The sequence below is a fragment of the Rattus norvegicus genome, chromosome 8 (assembly GCF_036323735.1).
Source record: "Rattus norvegicus strain BN/NHsdMcwi chromosome 8, GRCr8, whole genome shotgun sequence".
NCBI lineage: Eukaryota > Metazoa > Chordata > Mammalia > Rodentia > Muridae > Rattus > Rattus norvegicus.
The window spans coordinates 81,099,367-81,117,426 of NC_086026.1; the positions used below are offsets into that span (position 1 = coordinate 81,099,367).

General features: G+C 45.7%; 1 protein-coding gene across 3 annotated transcripts in view; it reads right to left on the reverse strand.

Annotated features, from left to right (window-relative positions):
- The window catches only part of Myzap (myocardial zonula adherens protein), an 87,335-nt gene that overhangs the window by 62,768 nt on the left and 6,507 nt on the right, over positions 1–18,060 (reverse strand). For all 3 annotated transcript variants that reach the window (XM_039081753.2, NM_001014211.1, XM_017595740.3), the window contains exon 2: positions 11,978–12,064. In XM_039081753.2, coding sequence (XP_038937681.1) covers positions 11,978–12,064 — 87 coding nt within the window. The remainder of the gene's footprint in view (positions 1–11,977; positions 12,065–18,060) is intronic.

An 18,060-nucleotide genomic window follows, 5' to 3' on the forward strand; every position in this document is an offset into this window, starting at 1 on the left:
GGAGAGTGAAGTGGGGGTGGGGAGGGGAGGAGTTGGGGAAGGAGTAAACATGATACGTTGTATGAGAGTCTCAAAATGTTAATAAAATAGTAAAGATTTATCTGTGACTATCTGTATATAAGTGTACCTCTGTAGGGGTGGGTGTACCTGTGAGCACAGGAGTCCACAGAACCTAAAAGAGGGTATCAGATCCCCTGGAACTACAATCACAGGCAGTCGTGAGCCACCCTGTGTAGATGCTGGGCTCTGAGCTCGGGTTCTGTTGCAAGAGTGAAATACATTCTTAGCCATTAGGTCATCTCTCCTGTCCCCTTTTATTTCAATTTTCAAACAGAAACTAAAAGTAAAATTTATTAAATTATCATCTAAATAAAGGACCTGTGGGAAAAGGGTCTGGTCACAACAGGGCTGGCAGCACGGTGCTCCTTGGAGGAAGACCCTGGACCATTCGGGAAAGGTCAGAAGGGCACGTGTGAAGAAGAAATGGAGGAAAACAGGTGCTGCCCCGTGACTTTTATTACACAGTACTTCCTTTAATCCCCTCAGCTCTACTGTGTAGCTGTTGGTTCATCCAGGGCGAGCATTCAGGTTCCTGTCTCTGTCTTTCCAAATGCGACCTTCTCCAACCACACTGCCTCCAAGCCAGTGAACAGTCAGGGTCAGCAGGGAATTAGACTTTAGATGGCTATGTGGCATTCCAGAGTTTCTAGGGGGCAGGGAAGCAACGATCCCCGCCCTCACATGTCAGAACCATTGGGAAGAGTCAGGCCAGAGATAGGGCTCATCTCCACTTCTCCACCCCACCTCCATCCATCCTCATGGCCCCTCTTCAGTTCTTCTACCAACTCATGCCATTCACAAGACTCTTCCCTCTGCCATACTGCTAGGCTGAGATCTCTCTTCCTCCAGAGTGACTTCCTTGACCCTTCAGAACTGTGAGGCTTCCTCATGCCCCTTCTCCCCACAACAACAGCCATGCACTGTGGCTATCCTTAGGATAAGAGGCCTGCTTCCCGGCAACCACCGGTCCCAGGATGTCTATGCCCCATCTGCCTTCTTTCTCACTCCTAACTGCAGCAGCCAGCAGTGATGGACAGATTGTGGCTCTCAGCAAATATTTACTGAATGGGGCTTTAGAAGTTAGAAGAGGCTCTGGGGAATCACCTCAAACATGCAGATGTAGTTCAGCTGAAGGAAACGCTCTTTGTTCCTCTTAGAGCAAAGGACAGACAGGAGCCCAGAGCCTCAACCACAATATGAAATACAAAAACGTCCCAGAACAGGAGATGGGGCCATTATGTTTAGAAAATAACAACATGCTCAAGGTCAAAAAACAAGAGAACACAGAAGAAAAAAGAGCTAATGGTCCACAAATGCTTATAGTTCGTTTTTTCCCTCCTCTTAAAATAGCGCTAAAACGACTATTACTTTTTGGCATGATAAAAGCATTGTAGCAATATTAAAAGGCAGTGTTTATCTTTGAGACAAGCATATTGAAGTATTTATGACGTATTTATTTCCTTATGCAAGTGAAGGAAGTAGACAGGATGTAGACTTTAGATGAGGCAGCATTGACTACGGGTGTAGGGGGAGCCCTGACCATGGGTGTAGGGGGAGCCCTGAGCATGGTGTAGGGGGAGCCCTGAGCATGGTGTAGGGGGAGCCCTGAGCATGGTGTAGGGGGAGCCCTGACCATGGGTGGAAGGGGAGCCCTGACCATGGGTGGAGAGGAGCCCTGACCATGGGTGCAGGAGAGCCCTGACCATGGGTGGAAGGGGAGCCCTGACCATGGGTGGAGAGGAGCCCTGACCATAGGTGCAGGGGGCCCTGACCATGGGTGGAGAGCTGCTGAGGCTGAGGCAAAGGCTAGAAGCACATAGTCCTTTGGTATACATGTTAAACTCTCCATGGTTAAAAGATTTTTTGAAGCTTTAGAACACTGCTTTGTATCTTTTCAAAAATCAAGTTTTAAATTTTATATGGAGGCTGGCAAGATGGCTCGGCTGGGAACGGTGCTTGCTACTTAGCCTGAAACCCTGAGTTTTCCTGGAATCCACCCGGCAGAAGGAAATAATCGACTCCTGCAACTTGTCCTCTGACCTCCTTACATCCGTTATCACACAGAGAGAGGGAGAGAGAGACAGAGACAGAGACACAAAGAGAATGTGTGCGTGTGTAAAATAGATGTAGAAGACAAAACACCTAAAATATGTTTGGGGCTGAAGAGATGGTTCCGTGGTTAAGAGCACACACTATTCTGTTAGAGGACCCAAGGTAAAGTCTCAGCACCCACCCACCTACATTGGGTAGTTCATCACCACCTGTATCTTCAGCTCCGGGGAACCGGATGCCCTCTTCTGATTCCAAGAGTACCTGTATATATGTGAACACACACACATGCACACACGCACACATACACACACACACACGCACACCTTAAAAAGAACAAGTCAAATCTTTTAAAAAAGAATGTGTATACCAGCCCTATCATTAGTGTTATGAATCCACTACGAAAATGACCCGTTATGAAAATATTATAAATATGATCAACATCAGGCAAAGATCCCTGAAATCTGAAGCCCTATAGGTGTTGAGATGAAAAGACAGCTCCTGTCACAGTAGGGAAAAGAGACAACTCACAAAATTCTACAAACCCCCATCAAACGGACCAGGGGCAAACAGCAACCCACAGTAGGAGGCTGTGATCCACGACTTCTCATGAGCACTCGCAGCCCAGAATTTACCTCAGGCTCGGGCTACAGCTGTTTCCCCTGGACTGGAGAAGGAGGAGAAGCCACAAAAAGGAACCCAGTCCAAAACTCTATAAAAATAGCCGAAGGAATCCACTGGTCAGTGAATTAGTTAGGCTAGTGATGGGGAACTAGATTTCTCACCTCTTAAATTAGAGTATGCGATCTGACGACATAACAAACTCCACAATGGCAGGGAATGTGCCTAATATTTTCACAGCATAAATAGACATTCAGTAAACCTGGGGAGGATGGCATGTGTGTTCACATGTGCACGCATGGGTGAAGTCAGTGTGTGTGTGTGTGTGTGTGTGTGTGTGTGTGTGTGTGTGTGTGTGTGTGTGCATGCAACATGCAGAGGCCAGAGAGGACAACCTCGGGTGTCAACCTCAAGAATAATATTTCCTCCTTTGAGATACTGCCCTGACATTATTTTTACATAAGTGTATCAGTGTGAAAAAGAGCTCCACTGTTGGCGAGGGGTGAACACTCTTGTGTTCTAGAAGAGGAACCGGGGTCCCTTCAGGAGGGCTTGGGATAGGAGTCCTGCTAAGGTCAGTGAAGGATCCAGGACCAGAACCTCAGGCCTGTTCGTTGAGAGGTAGACACAGCCCCTGCACACCACACAGGCAGCCCAGCCCGTCTGCAGCCGTGAATCATGGCAGTACACCCACTCACCTGGCAACAGCCAGGATGTTGTATAAACAGGCTCTCCGAGGGCAAGAACCAGCAGGCTTGCTCATCCAGGCTTTTAAAGGAAAGGGGCTATAAAATCTGCTGGCCAGGTTTCCTCCTCTGACACAATACTGGCTCCAGAAGCCCTGGACTCTGCACCCACACGCACACAGCCACTCTCCCTCACTTAGCTTCTCAAAGTCTCAAAAGTGAGTAATGAACGGTCATTGAGGGACATATAGTGTCCTTCCTATGTGTTAGTAGCTTCTCACAGCATTGTCTCTTCTAGCTAGTCCATTAATATGCACAAGATTTTGCTCATGATGAAGATCTCAGAACCAGCTCCAACCAGATCCAAGACTACACAGCTACATTCTGGTTCAACATGATAGATCTGTCATAGCTAGTATTGGTTCTCTCTCTCTCTCTCTCTCTCTCTCTCTCTCTCTCTCTCTGTGTGTGTGTGTGTGTGTGTGTGTGTGTGTGTGTGTGTGTGTGTGTGTGTGTGTGTGTGTGTTCACTCACAGGATTACAGATTTGGGCAGAAATATAGATACAGACCTTCAGAGAGTTACAGAGTTCTTTGAAAAAGACAGATGACAGTATTTAATTTCAAAATGATCTGCTACCATTTTTATTCCTAAAGGTTAGCCATATTTGAAAACATCCCACACTGACCAATTCCTCCAAATGAAATCTGGGTTCAGAAGAAACCGTCTTTCCTCCTTCCACATTATTATGTTCGGTAAACAAATACAGAGTCGGAGGCTGTGCACACACCTGTAATCCCAGCCCTGGGGAGGTAGGGGGAAGAGGACCAGGCGTTCAAAGCCAGCCTCACTCTATGGAACAAAAAGACAAGCAAGCAAACAAAAAGTAAAAAGAAAACAAAAAGCTAATCTATCTGAGTTGCTCATACAATTTAAAAAAACTTGCCATGGTTTGAACTGTGTCACTTCCCAATAAAAAAAAATGGTGGGGTCTTAACTGCTAGCAACTCAGAATCTGTCCTTACTTATAGATGGGATCAACTTATAAGAAGGGGGGAATTTAGACAGACGTGGATGTGCACACAGGAGGAACTCTGTCTGTGAAGACAGCAATTACACAGCTGAGAGACCAGGACTGACCAGAAGCACCAGACTTTGGATGAGTTTAAAGAAGGGCTCTCCCTTCCCAGGGAACGTGGGCCTGCTTTCATCCCAGGCTTCTAGTCCTCAGAACCAGGCAGCAACAAAATTCTGTTGTTCAGTCCATGTAGTCTACAGCGTTGTTATGGCAACTTCTAAACCTGATCATCACTAAACTCCTACTGTGTGTAGGGAGCAAGGTTCTATAGGGACAGAATAGTCAATGCCTTTTTGCTCTGTATGTTTCTGTGCTAACTCAGTGTCATTTTCACATCAAAATATTTAAATAAATGTGTATCCATGCCTATGAAATTTCTTTGCTAAGAATGCTAAAGACAAAACAAGAAAGGCAGAAGCGCAAGGCCCTGGGTTCGATCCCCAGCTCCGAAAAAAAGAAAAGAAAAGAAAACAAGAAAGGCAGGCAGGAACCTGCAGTCTGAGAGAGGCATGGTCATGGAAGCATAGGACAGGCAGGGGAGGTCTCAATGGAGAAGCGACGTGTTTGTTGAGCCTGGATGGACAGGCTATCTGGGTAAATGGAGACAGAGAGCTAAGAAGACACTGCAAGCATGAGAAAGGACCTTAGCATGGCTTCTGAGGAGGGACAATATGCCGGGAACACAGAGATGACGAGGGCTTACTGGGCTGGGTTAGGTGGGTGAAGCCCATGAGGGTGAGTTGGCAGGGCCCAACCAATGCTGTCACAAGGGAGCAGAATCACAATACCAGCACTTGGGCTGAGGAGAGATAGTACCACCATCTTTCACCTTCTATTCTCATAGATCGGGTCCTGTCTCCTTAGAACACTTCACAGGCCGGCTGCTGAGGAGAGCACTATGATAACTCAGCCACTGTTTGCTTGTTTGTTTGTTTGTTTGTTGTTACTTAGAGACAGGGTTTCTCTGTGTAGCCCTGGCTGTCCTAGAACTCACTCTGTAAACCAGGCAGGCATAGAATTCACCAAGATCCCCCTGTCTCTGCCTCCCAAATGCTGGGATTAAAGGCATACACTGCCACCACCTGGCTTACTTTATTTTTTAAAATGTTCATGTTCATATCCTGGGGAGGCAAACACATGTGTGTGCAGAGGCCAGAGAATGATCTTATGTGTCACCCTCAAGAACATTGTCTACTACCTTTGAGAAAAGTTTTCTGACTGACCTGGAGCTCACCAATTAGGCTAGACTGGCTGCCCAGCAAACTCCAGGGACCCCTACCTCTGCCTCCCCAGCTCTGTGTTTACAAGTCTCTATCTCCACACACAGCACTTTTACTTGAGTGCTAAGGTTGCATCTGCTCTAGGGGTAGGAAGCCTCTCCAATACACCCCGCTGTCCCACAACTCCAGGACAAGTACTTACCTTGAACATCTTCCCAACGCATTCCCATGCAACAGGGTAAAATGTGCCCTCTTCAATACTTCTAAGCTGTGAGGAATTCCTCTCTATGGTGAACAGAGAACAGACAGACGAACAGCCAGCCGGCAGTGGGTGTACGTATAGCCAGCTGCCTACTGGCATCTGCTGTGCCAATGTCAGTGACTAAGGCCCTGCTGCCCTCAGGCAGTTGCAGCTCTAAAGGTCAGGAAATCTTCAGGGAAGTTCCACGTCATTAGAAGTCAGTGAGGCTGTTTGATATCTTGAGACTTCTGTGTCCTATCCAGCCCCAATCCCTGCCTTGGCAAACCATGGATTCCTCTTCAAAGGAACCAAAGTCACTGAGCTGGGAAGATCATCCAGAATGTTGGACCCCTTGCAATTTTGTGGCTTCCAGGGTGGGGCAGACACATTGCAACCACAACAGAAGGAGCTGCTCCGGGGAACCCTTGTCAGTATGTGAACCCTGCTCCCAGTGACTCAAGCCCAGGAATCCAGCCAGGACAGAGGGTCAGAATCACTGTCTAGCTGCCACTAGAACCTTTGAGTGCTGCCACCACCCAAGAGCTTCAGTCCTAGGGAAACAGCCAGCCTCGCCCTCCTCTCTACCCCAGTTCTTCTGCACTGAGTCAACAACTTGTTACAGACAGGCACTTAAGCATGGTTGTTCCTAAGTACGTGTGTGTGTGTGTGTGTGTGTGTGTGTGTGTGTGTGTGTGTGTGTGTGTGTGTTGATTCAAAGAAGAAATTAAGAAGCTCAGAAATGATCTTCTTAGAAAGGTTAATGTTGAGGTTTTTACATCTTTATTCTTAGCATCTTCTTTGTCAACTGACAGACTGCCCCCAACAGTAACATTTGCGATGCCTTGGGATCAAACACAGGTTGTTAGGCTGTGGCTCTTCTAATCTTTCCAGTGATGTCTCAGAAGAGTAGCCACTTTGCTCAGGGAAATGTGAGGAAGTATCTCTTAGGGAAAAAAGTAAATAAATCCCAGGACTTAAAAGTGGGTGATAAAACTTAGCCCCTGAAAGGGTTAGACTTATACTGTCTTTCTGATTACTAAGGCAATTGGAAATTACACCATTAGAAGAGTGAGGTGCCCTTTCCTAGTCCAACAATTTACACCACTTTTACGTGACTTAATTCTGAAGCAAGATTATTCTCTTGTATGCCTTCCTCCTTTATTGGATATACTCTCCCAGCAGGGATCCTTTCTGTTAAATCTAGAGCTATTCTGGGACTTCTCAAAGGTATGGAATCTGGTTTCTTTCACTTATCATTTCCTTTACAAGTTAAATATTTACTTAATGCATATGTGTGTGTATATGTGTGTGTGTGTGTGTATGTGTGTGTATGTGCGGAAGTGTGCACATGACATAATGTACACATGGAAGAAATAAAAGGACACGCTGAGGGATCAGATCACCTTCTACCACATAGATCCTTAGGACCAAACTCAGGTTGCCAGGGGTTGTGGAAGGTCTTTACCATCTCACTGATCCTCTCTGCCCTCAACCCCGTGGACTCTCATAAAAGAGAGCTTCTCTGCTAACTGCTCAGAGTGCACATGCTATTTTCTTCTAATTGTAATCAATAGTTGAGATTATTGTGGCGAAATATACAACAAGTATATTCTGTCATGAACTTTTTCTCCCCAAATGGATTGTTTCCCATTGAATGTCTGTTATAAAATTCTTCTTCTGACTTTCTGGTGCAAGTTATAGCAATACGCAAACGATGCTGTCAATGTTTCTCTAGCCATTTGCATAAAACTATTTGAGATTTTCATTTTAACTTTTGACACTTCTTCTTTCTGTAAATAGAAGTAATACCTGATGTTCCATTACAATAAAAGGAAAAAGAAGTCATTGCCTTAGCCAATTTGGAAAGCATTCTTCAAGACAAAAGATGGGGACATACACTGACTGTATGTCTATGAATTCCACAGCTAAGCACTCCAGCTCTTTCCTTGGGAATGTTTGGGTTTTCTATGAGAACGCCCGCTCCATGGTGCCTTCCCCCATTGCAGGTCTCAGAAACACCTCACTCCCCATAGCCCATCCATGCACAGGACAAGTCACCATGACCCTGGTCCTGTCACTCAGTCTGGACTTTGCTTCTCCCTCAAACTCTCCCAGATGCCATCAGCTCTAACAGGGACAGTGAGAGTAAGGACACAAAGGGGAGGAGACGATGTCCCTTCAACAAGAGGACTCCATTCGATCCTGGTCATCACAAGAGCCCAGCAGCGGAAGGAGCCTCACTGCCCCTTGCTCTTGTTGGTGTTCTGAGCCTTGGCACTTCAGTGGTTAACACTGACTGTCAATTTGACAGGATCTAGTATCACCTAGGACATCAAGTACTAGGTATGTCTGTGAGGGAGCTTCTAGATTGGGTAAACTGAGGTAGGACTGTGTATGGCACCATTCCACAGGCTGAGTAGAGAGGAGAAGGCAAGCTGAGCTCCAGCTTCCATCGCTCTCTTCTTCCTGCATGCTGATGCACTCTGACCAGCTGCCCCAGGTTCCTGCCGCCATGGCTTCCGCCCCACCATGGGCTGTACCCTCAAACCATTGGCCCAAAGAAAACACTTCCCTCTCCTCAAGGTGTTTTTGTTAGTTTGACACAGTAATGAAAAGAGTTATGAGTGTAGCTGCCAAGCATTTATGTCCATAGCTATGGGGAAGCTGAAAGAAAACTTCATGTTTCACATACCTAAGAACAAAACCCATTCAGTAGCTAACATACGGCCCACACTCTAAATTCGATAAGTATATCAACATGTCTGTTACAAATCTTCTGGGCCCCGATCTAACAAAAGTTTGATCATAATGTTTCATGTTTGGTGTCTTAATCTATGTTTTTCAACAACAGAAACTCATCTTGTTTTTAATATCCTCAAATCCATGAGAGGGATTCGGGCCAATTGTTCTGTAGAATGTCCTGTATTGTGGACTTTTCTGTGTCCTTGTTGTGAATTCAGCCTGGAGATTACACGGGTATTGTGCATACTTCTTAATTACTTCAGAATCTTAATCACTTCACTTCTGAAGTCCCTAACAAGGCTGTCATCTGCTGGTAATGCTGGGTTGGGTCACCTGGTGGAAACTTTACTCTGCTTTAAGGTCTGCTACTCCTTTACAAGCTATATTTTGAAGACCATGTGAATAATTCAGTGATAATGTTTAACTAACTAGTGTCTTAACCAGCAATGAGCCTATCTGGAAATTCCAAACAGTTTCTAGGTTAATTTGCATTCCATAACAAGCCTTTCCCCTTCCTCTTTCCTGTCCCTCTCTCTTTCCCTCTGTGCCTCTCTGTTTATCACTAGTGTTGTGGATTTTTATTATTATTCAATATATCATAATCCTTATAGGTTGAGGGTCCTTTTTCTCAAAATGCTTGGGACCAGAAGAGCTTCAGAGAATATTTGTACAGACTTTGCCACTTAGGCATATATATCCACCGAAATTCAACATCCAAAATGTCCCCAAATCCAACTCATCAAGAGGCTCATAAGATTGGTACTACTTAGCTAGGCACTAATGGTGCATACCTTTAATCCCAGCACTTGGGAGGCAGAGGAAAGTGGATCTCTGTAAGTCTGAAGTTAGCCTGATCTACAAAGTGAATTACAGGACAGTCAGGGCTACTACACAGAGAAACAATGCCTCAAAAAAAAAAAAATAAAGAAAGAAAGAACTGGGTCTATTTAACTTGTACAAATCTTAATCTTTTTGATGTTCAAGCTATGTCCATTTTAACCAGAAAGAGCTGTCAGGACTGGAGAGATGGCTCAGTGGTTGAGAGCATCTTCTGCTCTTCCAGAGGACCCAGGTTAGATTCCCAACACACCTCACAACCATTTGTAACTCCAGGTGCAGGGATCTGACACCCTCTTCTGGCCTCCATGGACCATGTATGTGGTACACAGACATACATACAGGCAAAACACACATTCAAATAAAATAAAAATAAACAAATATTTAATAAAAAAAATGAAATCAGTTCCTAAAGCCCTACCTGTGCTACCTGGATTCCAGAACCGGGTGTCTCAGGTCTAGCCTGTCCTCCCAACCTCCTGAAACATTCTTCCAGGTGCTGTTGGTGAGAGGGAGCAGGTTGGAGGGTTTCCTTCTCTCACAGCTCTCTGGCTACTTCCTGTCTTCCGCCTGCCATCTGCATCAGCCCTGGTCACTTGTGGTCTTTGGTAGAACGTGAAGAAGAGGACGCTTGGGAGAGTAAAGGACCTGCTGCACAGCCATGAGGGTGGGTGGGTGTGTGGGGGGGCTCAACAGCCACATTAAACAAACAAACAAAGAGGGTGAAGGGAGGGGACAGAAAAATCCCAGGAGGTCCATGGCAAATCAGTAAGTTTTGGGTTCTGTGAGAGACCCCATATCAAGAAATGAGACGAGTTATAATAATAGTGTATGACTTTAATCCTGGCTCACAGGAGCCAGAATTCTTCATGAGTTTGAGGCCAGACTGTTCTACATAGTGAGTTCTAGAACAGTCATAGACCCTATTTGAAGAAAGAGAAAAGTAGGCCAGAGAGATGGCTCAGTGGTTAAGAGCACCTGTTGCTCTTGCAGAGGACCCTAGTGCAGTTCCCAGGGCTCACAATGGTGGCTCACAACCATTCACAACTTCAGCTCCAACATCCTCTTCTGACTTCTGAGAACACCAGGCACATGTGTTGCCCATACACACACACACACACACACACACACACACACACACACACACACACACACACAGGCAAAACACTCTTATGTGTAGAATAAAACTTGAAAAAATTTGAAGGAGAGACAGACAGATAGACAGAATAAATATGGCGGAAAGCAATTGAGAAAGACACCCGATGTTTACTTCTGGCTACTGCAGGCACACGGACATACATGGACATACACACACACACACACACACACACACACACACACACACACACACACCACAACAACAAGTGAGGAGAAGCATCACGGGAAAAGAACCACAGATAACAGACAATAAACCCTGGGACAGTATGAGCCTCTTAGCAGTCTACAAGAGGCTTCCTTGTTTATGGTTCGTTGCTGATTAAGTCAAAAGTGAAGGTTGCATTTCAAGAAGTCACAGTCTCATAATTCTACCCATGAAATTTATAACCTATTATTTCACTTTATGTCCACATAAACTGTCCACCAGAGACCTGCCCAGTCTCTGGCATGACCATCGCTTTCTCCCACACCGTCCCTCCAGAAAGCACATCATTATTTTGCTTTCTGCCATTCTCAACCCACTGCGATGTAAGCTGCGTGGGTGACAGCCACTGCCTTGTTTACTGCTGTGCTCTCCACTGGAGTCCTAGTGGAGGAGATTTCACACGTGCCAGTCATTGTTTAGGAATGAGAAAAGCGGTCACCCGGGGCACACAGGTAGAGAGGTAAGCAGGTTCTCCCACTTACTTGCTAAGCCTAAACTTCTGCCAAGTCACTTGGTGCCATCTCTATGAGCCCAGGTGGGAGCGAGCACACGGGACATGACACCCCCACTGTTTCTTTATATGCCCATCCCGCCTGAAAGCCTGCAAGTCCCTCTAAAGCAAAGGTAAGGCCATGCTTATCTGTACAGTGCCAGCACTCTGTTCAGAGATGACACGAAAATGCTTGCAGAATTCTCTGATATCCAGCCAAAAGCATGCTCAGCTGCCCGCTGGGCTCTTCCCTACAGCTAGAGCCAGGCTCCCAACTTGTTGCTCCAGTCCCAGCAGTTCACAAAAGGCCCTTTGACTCCACCGCATGGGCCATTCCAGGAAAAACCACTTTCCCTGCCACAGCACCTGTCGCTAAGTCCAGTGCCCTCCCAGCCGGGAGGCTGCACAGAGCCACGGTGTTCCTAAGGAAACAAGGCTGGGGCCCAAGCTGCACGGGCAGCTGGGAGAGCAGTGTGGAAAGCTGAGGGTCTTCTCATCAGCAGCGGCCAACACATAACTTGGTGAGGGATGGAGAAGAACACGTTAACTACAAGATCAGCCATGGGCCCTGGCTCAGAGATGGCTCCTCACCTGGTCTTTCCTCTCAATCTTCTTTTCTTTTTGCTGTGGCACTGGATTCTCAGGAGGCACGGTCAGCCTCAGTCTGCAGACATTTGCCTAAGAGAGGTGGAGAGCGAAGTCCAATTAGGATAAGTGTTGGTGGGAGAAAGAGGCAGGGGCCCTGGGCTTCCCCTCTGCCCATTCCTCAGGAACAAGCACATTGTACCATCCTGTTCACACTGGAAGGAGACCAACATGCTAAGACCAGCATGGCCTGGCGCCAGCACCCAGCAGCAGACTGCTGCTCAAATAAGGAGCCATTAAATAACCTCAGAGATTTCAAACCTTCTTAAATGGCTCAAATTTCATAACACGAGGCCTAAAAGGATCTCGTTTTACACATAAAAGCCAAAATTCCACTGGAGAGCTAAAAGCCAAAATCCACAGGGCAGTGACCTATTGTCTAAACTCTAAATTGTGTAGATTTCCTTTCATTTTTCCAGTGATGGAGTAGGAGGTATTTTCTACTTCTCTGGCCTGCGTATTTAACTTTCCCACAACAGACACGGAAATGTTAATCACAAGGGTTTTATTCCAGATACTGTGTGTGCACGGGTGCGCATGTCACAGCATACAGGTGGCGGAGCAGAGACAGCTCTATGGAATTCAGTTTCCTCTTTTCACCTCTGTGTGGGTCCTGGAGATCAAACTCGGGTCGCCAGGCCTGTGTGGCGGGTGCCTTTACCTGTTAGTCCAATCACAGCGTTCATAAAGGTCTCTAGTCATACTCGTTATTCTCAATAAGTAGCAGTGAGTTAAGTGTCTATTGCCAGACGGAGGGGCCAAGTGCATACACACAACAGAGTGTACTCAGCCTGCGGGAGCTAAGGAGGCAGAGAACCAACCGGGAGCTGGTGTTTATTGGGTCTAGACTTTCAGTTTGGGAATATGGGGGAACTGACGGTGGCAATGGAGTCGCAGTACTGTTGATGCACTGAAAGTCACCAACCTGTACACTTAAAACAGCTGGGGCGAGAAACGTAATGCTGTGAGTAGTTTAGGATTGAAGGAAAAAGGAGAAGAAGGAAAAGCCAGAGCCGCTTGTGTTGTTTGCTGAAAATCAAAAGACACTTAGCAGAAAAGGCCAGGGCACCAAGAACATAAGCAGTAACGTCTCTGGGTTTCATTAGCTATGTAGTGAGCGCCTGTCACTGACCTCGGAGGCACTCCTGTCAGGTTCTCAAAAGCTGTAGATGAAAACCACTGAAATACTGGAAGAAAGGCCAGGCATAGTGGCACACACCTTTAATCCCAGCACTTGGGAAACAGAGGCAGGCAGATCCCTGTGAGTGCGAGGCCAGCCTGATCTACATAGTGAGTTCGACAGCCAGGGCTACATAGTGAGACCCTGTCTCAAAATCAAACAAAACATAATATAAAAAGGCCCATACACATACATACATATGTACATACATACATGCATACATACACACACATATAAACACACACACATATATTCATACATACATGCATACATACATACATACATACATACATACATACATACATACATGAATAAAGGTTCCCAAGGAGTTTTCAAAAGGCCAGCACGGGGAGTATGTCTTAATGGTAAATTTCTGGACTAGTACCCAGGAGGCCCTGGGTTCAAGCTCAGGACTGCAAGGCCAAACCAATCCAATGAAAGACTAAACTGCACTGTTCCTCTTAAATTAAAGACAAAGGAAGCATTAAAGCATTTGCTGAGGAAAGGTATAGCTTGTGTGATTTGTTGAGAGTCTGATGACAGTGGGGGGGGTCTTCAGAGCCACCATGCCTGGTGTATGTAGTACTGGGGAGGGAACCCAGGACCTGGTGTATGCTAGAGGCAAGCTCTCTCAACATGAGGTCTTTACCGAGGCAATCAGGTAAAAATGAGAGCACAGAGGTAATCCTTATCCAAAATGTCTTGTCACTGTATGAAAGTGGGAAGTTCTGAGACAGATGTAGAAGGAGAATACGTCCTGGCCATTACAATGCTCATCTAATTCAGGTGGTGCTGGTCCACAGCCTCAGCCACCTGAGAGCCGGAGGCAAGAGTATGGCAAACTGAAGGACTGACTGTCTGGCCACACAGTGAGTTCAAAGCCAGCTTGAACAACTTAGGGAGACCCTCCAAAACCTGCCAGGCTGGCCATGGTGGCATATGCCTTCAATCCCAGCACCCAGAGGATAGAGGCAGGGGAATCTTTGCAAGTTCAAGACCAGCCTTGTCTACATAGCAAGTTTCAGGCCAGCCAGGATTACATACTGAGACCCTGTCTTAAACAAAACTGAAAAGTAATTGCTTAACATGCACAACCCCTGGGTTCTGTTTAAGGCAATCTCCATCCTGGTTCTTTAAATATATGATGAAGTGTCAAGGTACTTTTCCATTCTTACATTCTCCTGGACAAGCTTCATTTCCCAGTGACCTCAGGATGGAGCCTGCCCCACACCCAGGGCTATCTTTGTTCTGGCCAACTTTACAAGAAGCATTCAATGCTCACACCCAAACATGTTGGCCAAGAGAAGAGCTAGCCATTCCATCAGATAGCTCTCTTTCTGGATGGGCAGAAACTAATGGCTCTCTGTCACCTATAGAGAAAGGCAACCTTTGAACTATAGGCCACTCCTGGATAAAACCAGCCTGGCATTTACAAACACTAAAACGTAAGCCACACCAGGTGGCCCATGCAAATCTGTGATTCTCTGCAATCATTTCTGTCAGGCTGAATCTGATCCATGACGTATCTGTTGGCAGAAGGAAGGAAGGAAGTGTGTTTCTGATGCACCATATCCCATACATATGTGAGGATGCTCACACATCTATATGAACTCGCATGCACAAATACACACATGCACACAGACTCTAACATCCACTGGCTATGTAGCTGTGGGAAATTTATTTTCTGAATTTCAAGTGTAAGTTGAGATTAAAAGAAAGGCATGTCTTTATAAGTGTTAAAGTTGATCGTGTGTATGTGTGTGTGTCTGCATACATGCACACATGCATACATTTATGTATAAAAGTATGAGCACACACATGCCATACATATGTGGAAGCCAGAGAACATCGGATGAATGTTTGCCATACTCTTGCCTCTGCCTCTCAGGTGGCTGAGGCTGTGGACCAGCACCACTTGAATTAGATGAGCTTGCTGTGTCAGACCAAGCATCAAGCTTTCGGAAGGACAGCTTCTTGCAAAGAAGCAAGCTACTAAGCTTCTTCCAAGACGATATATCCATGCAAAAGAAAGACAAGGTCACAAAGATCAACCCTAGGGCTCTTAGTGCTGGCACAGTATGAGGACAGGCTTGCAACAGAGCATCTTCACTGTTTGCTGCTGCACATGCCAGACTCACAGGCTTGTGAGCTTCCAGGGATTCCCCACCTCCCATCGCTTTGTAGGATTTCAGTCTGGAAGTGGGTTCTATGGACTCAGACTCAGATCCTCACACTTTCTCAGCAAGTGCTTTGCTGGCTGAGTGGCCTCCCCAGCCCTGTTAAAGTATTTTTATTAGTGTTTAGATAGTATCACTGTGTTCTCAACCTATGCTCCAAAACAAAACAGCTCCACGTGGCTTCCTGACCCTTGTTTCCATGGAAACTATTTAGTCAATGGAATTTGGGACATTAGAAGGTAAACAATGCCTTTTTCTCTGGCTGGTGAATCCTAGAGGGGCATTCACTGACGGCCACAATTTTCAGGAAAAAGACTTTATGCATTAAGTCACCCCAAAGTGAGATGGCCCTTCACCACGGTTGCACCCACTCTCCACTAGCCCTCCCAGGACTCTGACATTCCTCCACACACTTCCCACAGTTGGCAGCTACACTATGTCCATTGGGCTGGGCTGTTTGAGCCATGCCTACCATGACATACACAAAGTCAACAGTAAACACAATACACAAAAATGAAAAGAGCCTGCAAGATAAAAGATTTGGCTTCAAAGCCATTTGGCTGGTGCAGCAGATGCCTGGGGCTACACTCTCGGGTCCTATCCAAAGCATCTGCTCTCATCAATAAAGGGCTTTGATGGAAATATTAAAGAGCTTAATCCCAGCTTGGAGCAGGATCACACATCTCCCTATCAAACATATAGCTGCAGTGATAAAAGGAGGTTGTTTGCTGGGCAGTGGGGGCATACAGCTTTAATCATAGCACTTGGGAGGCAGAGGCAGGTAGAGCTCTGTGAGCTATAGACCAGCCTGGTCTACAAAGTGAGTTCCAGGACAGCCAAGGCTACACAGAGAGACCCTGTCTTGAAAAACAAAACAAAACAAAACAAAGAAAAAGAAAGTTGCAGAATAAAATGTTAAGACTATTTTGCCTTTAAACATGCCCTTATAATTCATATAGATGTAAAGGGGAGAGATAAACCCTTAAGGAACCACAAATGTTAATGTTGTTTATCTTTAAAAAAGGAAGTGTTTGTGGGTGAGGTGTAGATTTCTGTTGCTCAAAAGTGTTTCAAGTAGTTTTTTAAATTAAAATAATGAAGGGACTAGTGTGGTAGCTCATTGATTAAAGGCATATTTTCCCCAATCTAGAAGACCAAAGTTCAGCTGCTAACAGCAACCATGAAACAAGGTCGGCATTCCATCCATATGTGTAATCCTAGCTCTGAGGGGGATGGAGACAATCTGCTGTTGCTGAAGCTATCCAATTTAGGAAGAATTAGCACCCTCCGCACATATTCCCTTTAACTTTTATTATTGCTATTACTATAATTGTGTGTGTGTGTGTGTGTGTGTGTGTGTGCGTGCGCACACTCTTGTACATAAATGAGGAGGTCAGAAGAGAGTGTGGATCTGGTGCTTACAGCATAGCTGGAAAAAATAAAAAAAACATGAGCCCCAGATTTGAGGAGAGACTTTGCCTCAAAGAAATAGGTGGAAGGTGATAGATGAGGACACCACATGTACCCACTCTTCTGACCTCCTCATTTGTGTACAAGAGTGAGCATGTGCACACACACACACACACACACACACACACACACACACACACACTTATAGCAATAACAATAAGGAAAATTAAAAGAGAATATGTGTGGAAGGGCTGCTAATTCTTCCAAAATTCAGAAGCTTCAGCGAAAGCAAATGAAGTATACTAGAGGCCCAGGAGGTATTCTGAATTCCTGATAAAAGCTCGGGTAAGGAACATGACCCCTGAACCCTGCACACTAGGATGACTGGGCAGAGTCACTTCCCTCTACCCATCTTCCCGGTGTAGAATCTCCTCTGAGTAACACCAACCCAACATGGCTTATCTCAGCATTTTATGATGCTAATCACTACAGCTTCCTGAAACTCACAACTCCCAGGGTTTTCCCAGGCTAAACAGTGCTCAAAGGTAGTTAGTGCAGTTTATACCCAGGTATCCTCTCAGCAGCGGGCTCAGTCCCTGAGTTCTGAACAATGTGGAGACCTGCAGCTCACACACCATTGCTGTCTCACTGTCTCACAGCATGCTCCTTTGAGCACTGAGTTCCTATGACTTGTAAAGTACTTTCATAAGGGATAGAAAGGGACCATGATGACAAAGAAGCTGCTGTACCCCCCCAGGAGCTAGTGAGCTATTAATATTCTCAAACAAAGCTACGAAAAAAATGATGGTAGGCAGGGCCAATGCATGGTACTCAGAGGCAGGGTAGCTTGGAGGTTAAAGCATGGAGTTTGCATGTCTTGGGTTATAAATTGGTTTTGACACTAGCTATGAAACTTTAGAAAGTGGTTTCGTCCTCAGTGCTTCAATTACCTTAGTTGTAAAACAACTTTCTCTTTCAAATGTGAAGACTAATTTAGCTGACATGTTAAGAGCTTTGAGCAGTCTCTGGCATATGTTAAGAATTCTTATTATGAGGTTAAAGGAAAGAGAACCTTAATCTTAATCAAAGTGGGACTCTATTTGAAAGGCACCAACTAGAAGCAATGCCATATGAGCTGGGTATAAAAGGACAGAGACGTCCTTTTGAGTGAGGTCTTTGGGTCTAGGAAAGTCATCATCGCCCATTGCTGAACAACAGACATCTCTCAGGCAAGATATTTCAAGATAACTCAGGTAAAGTTC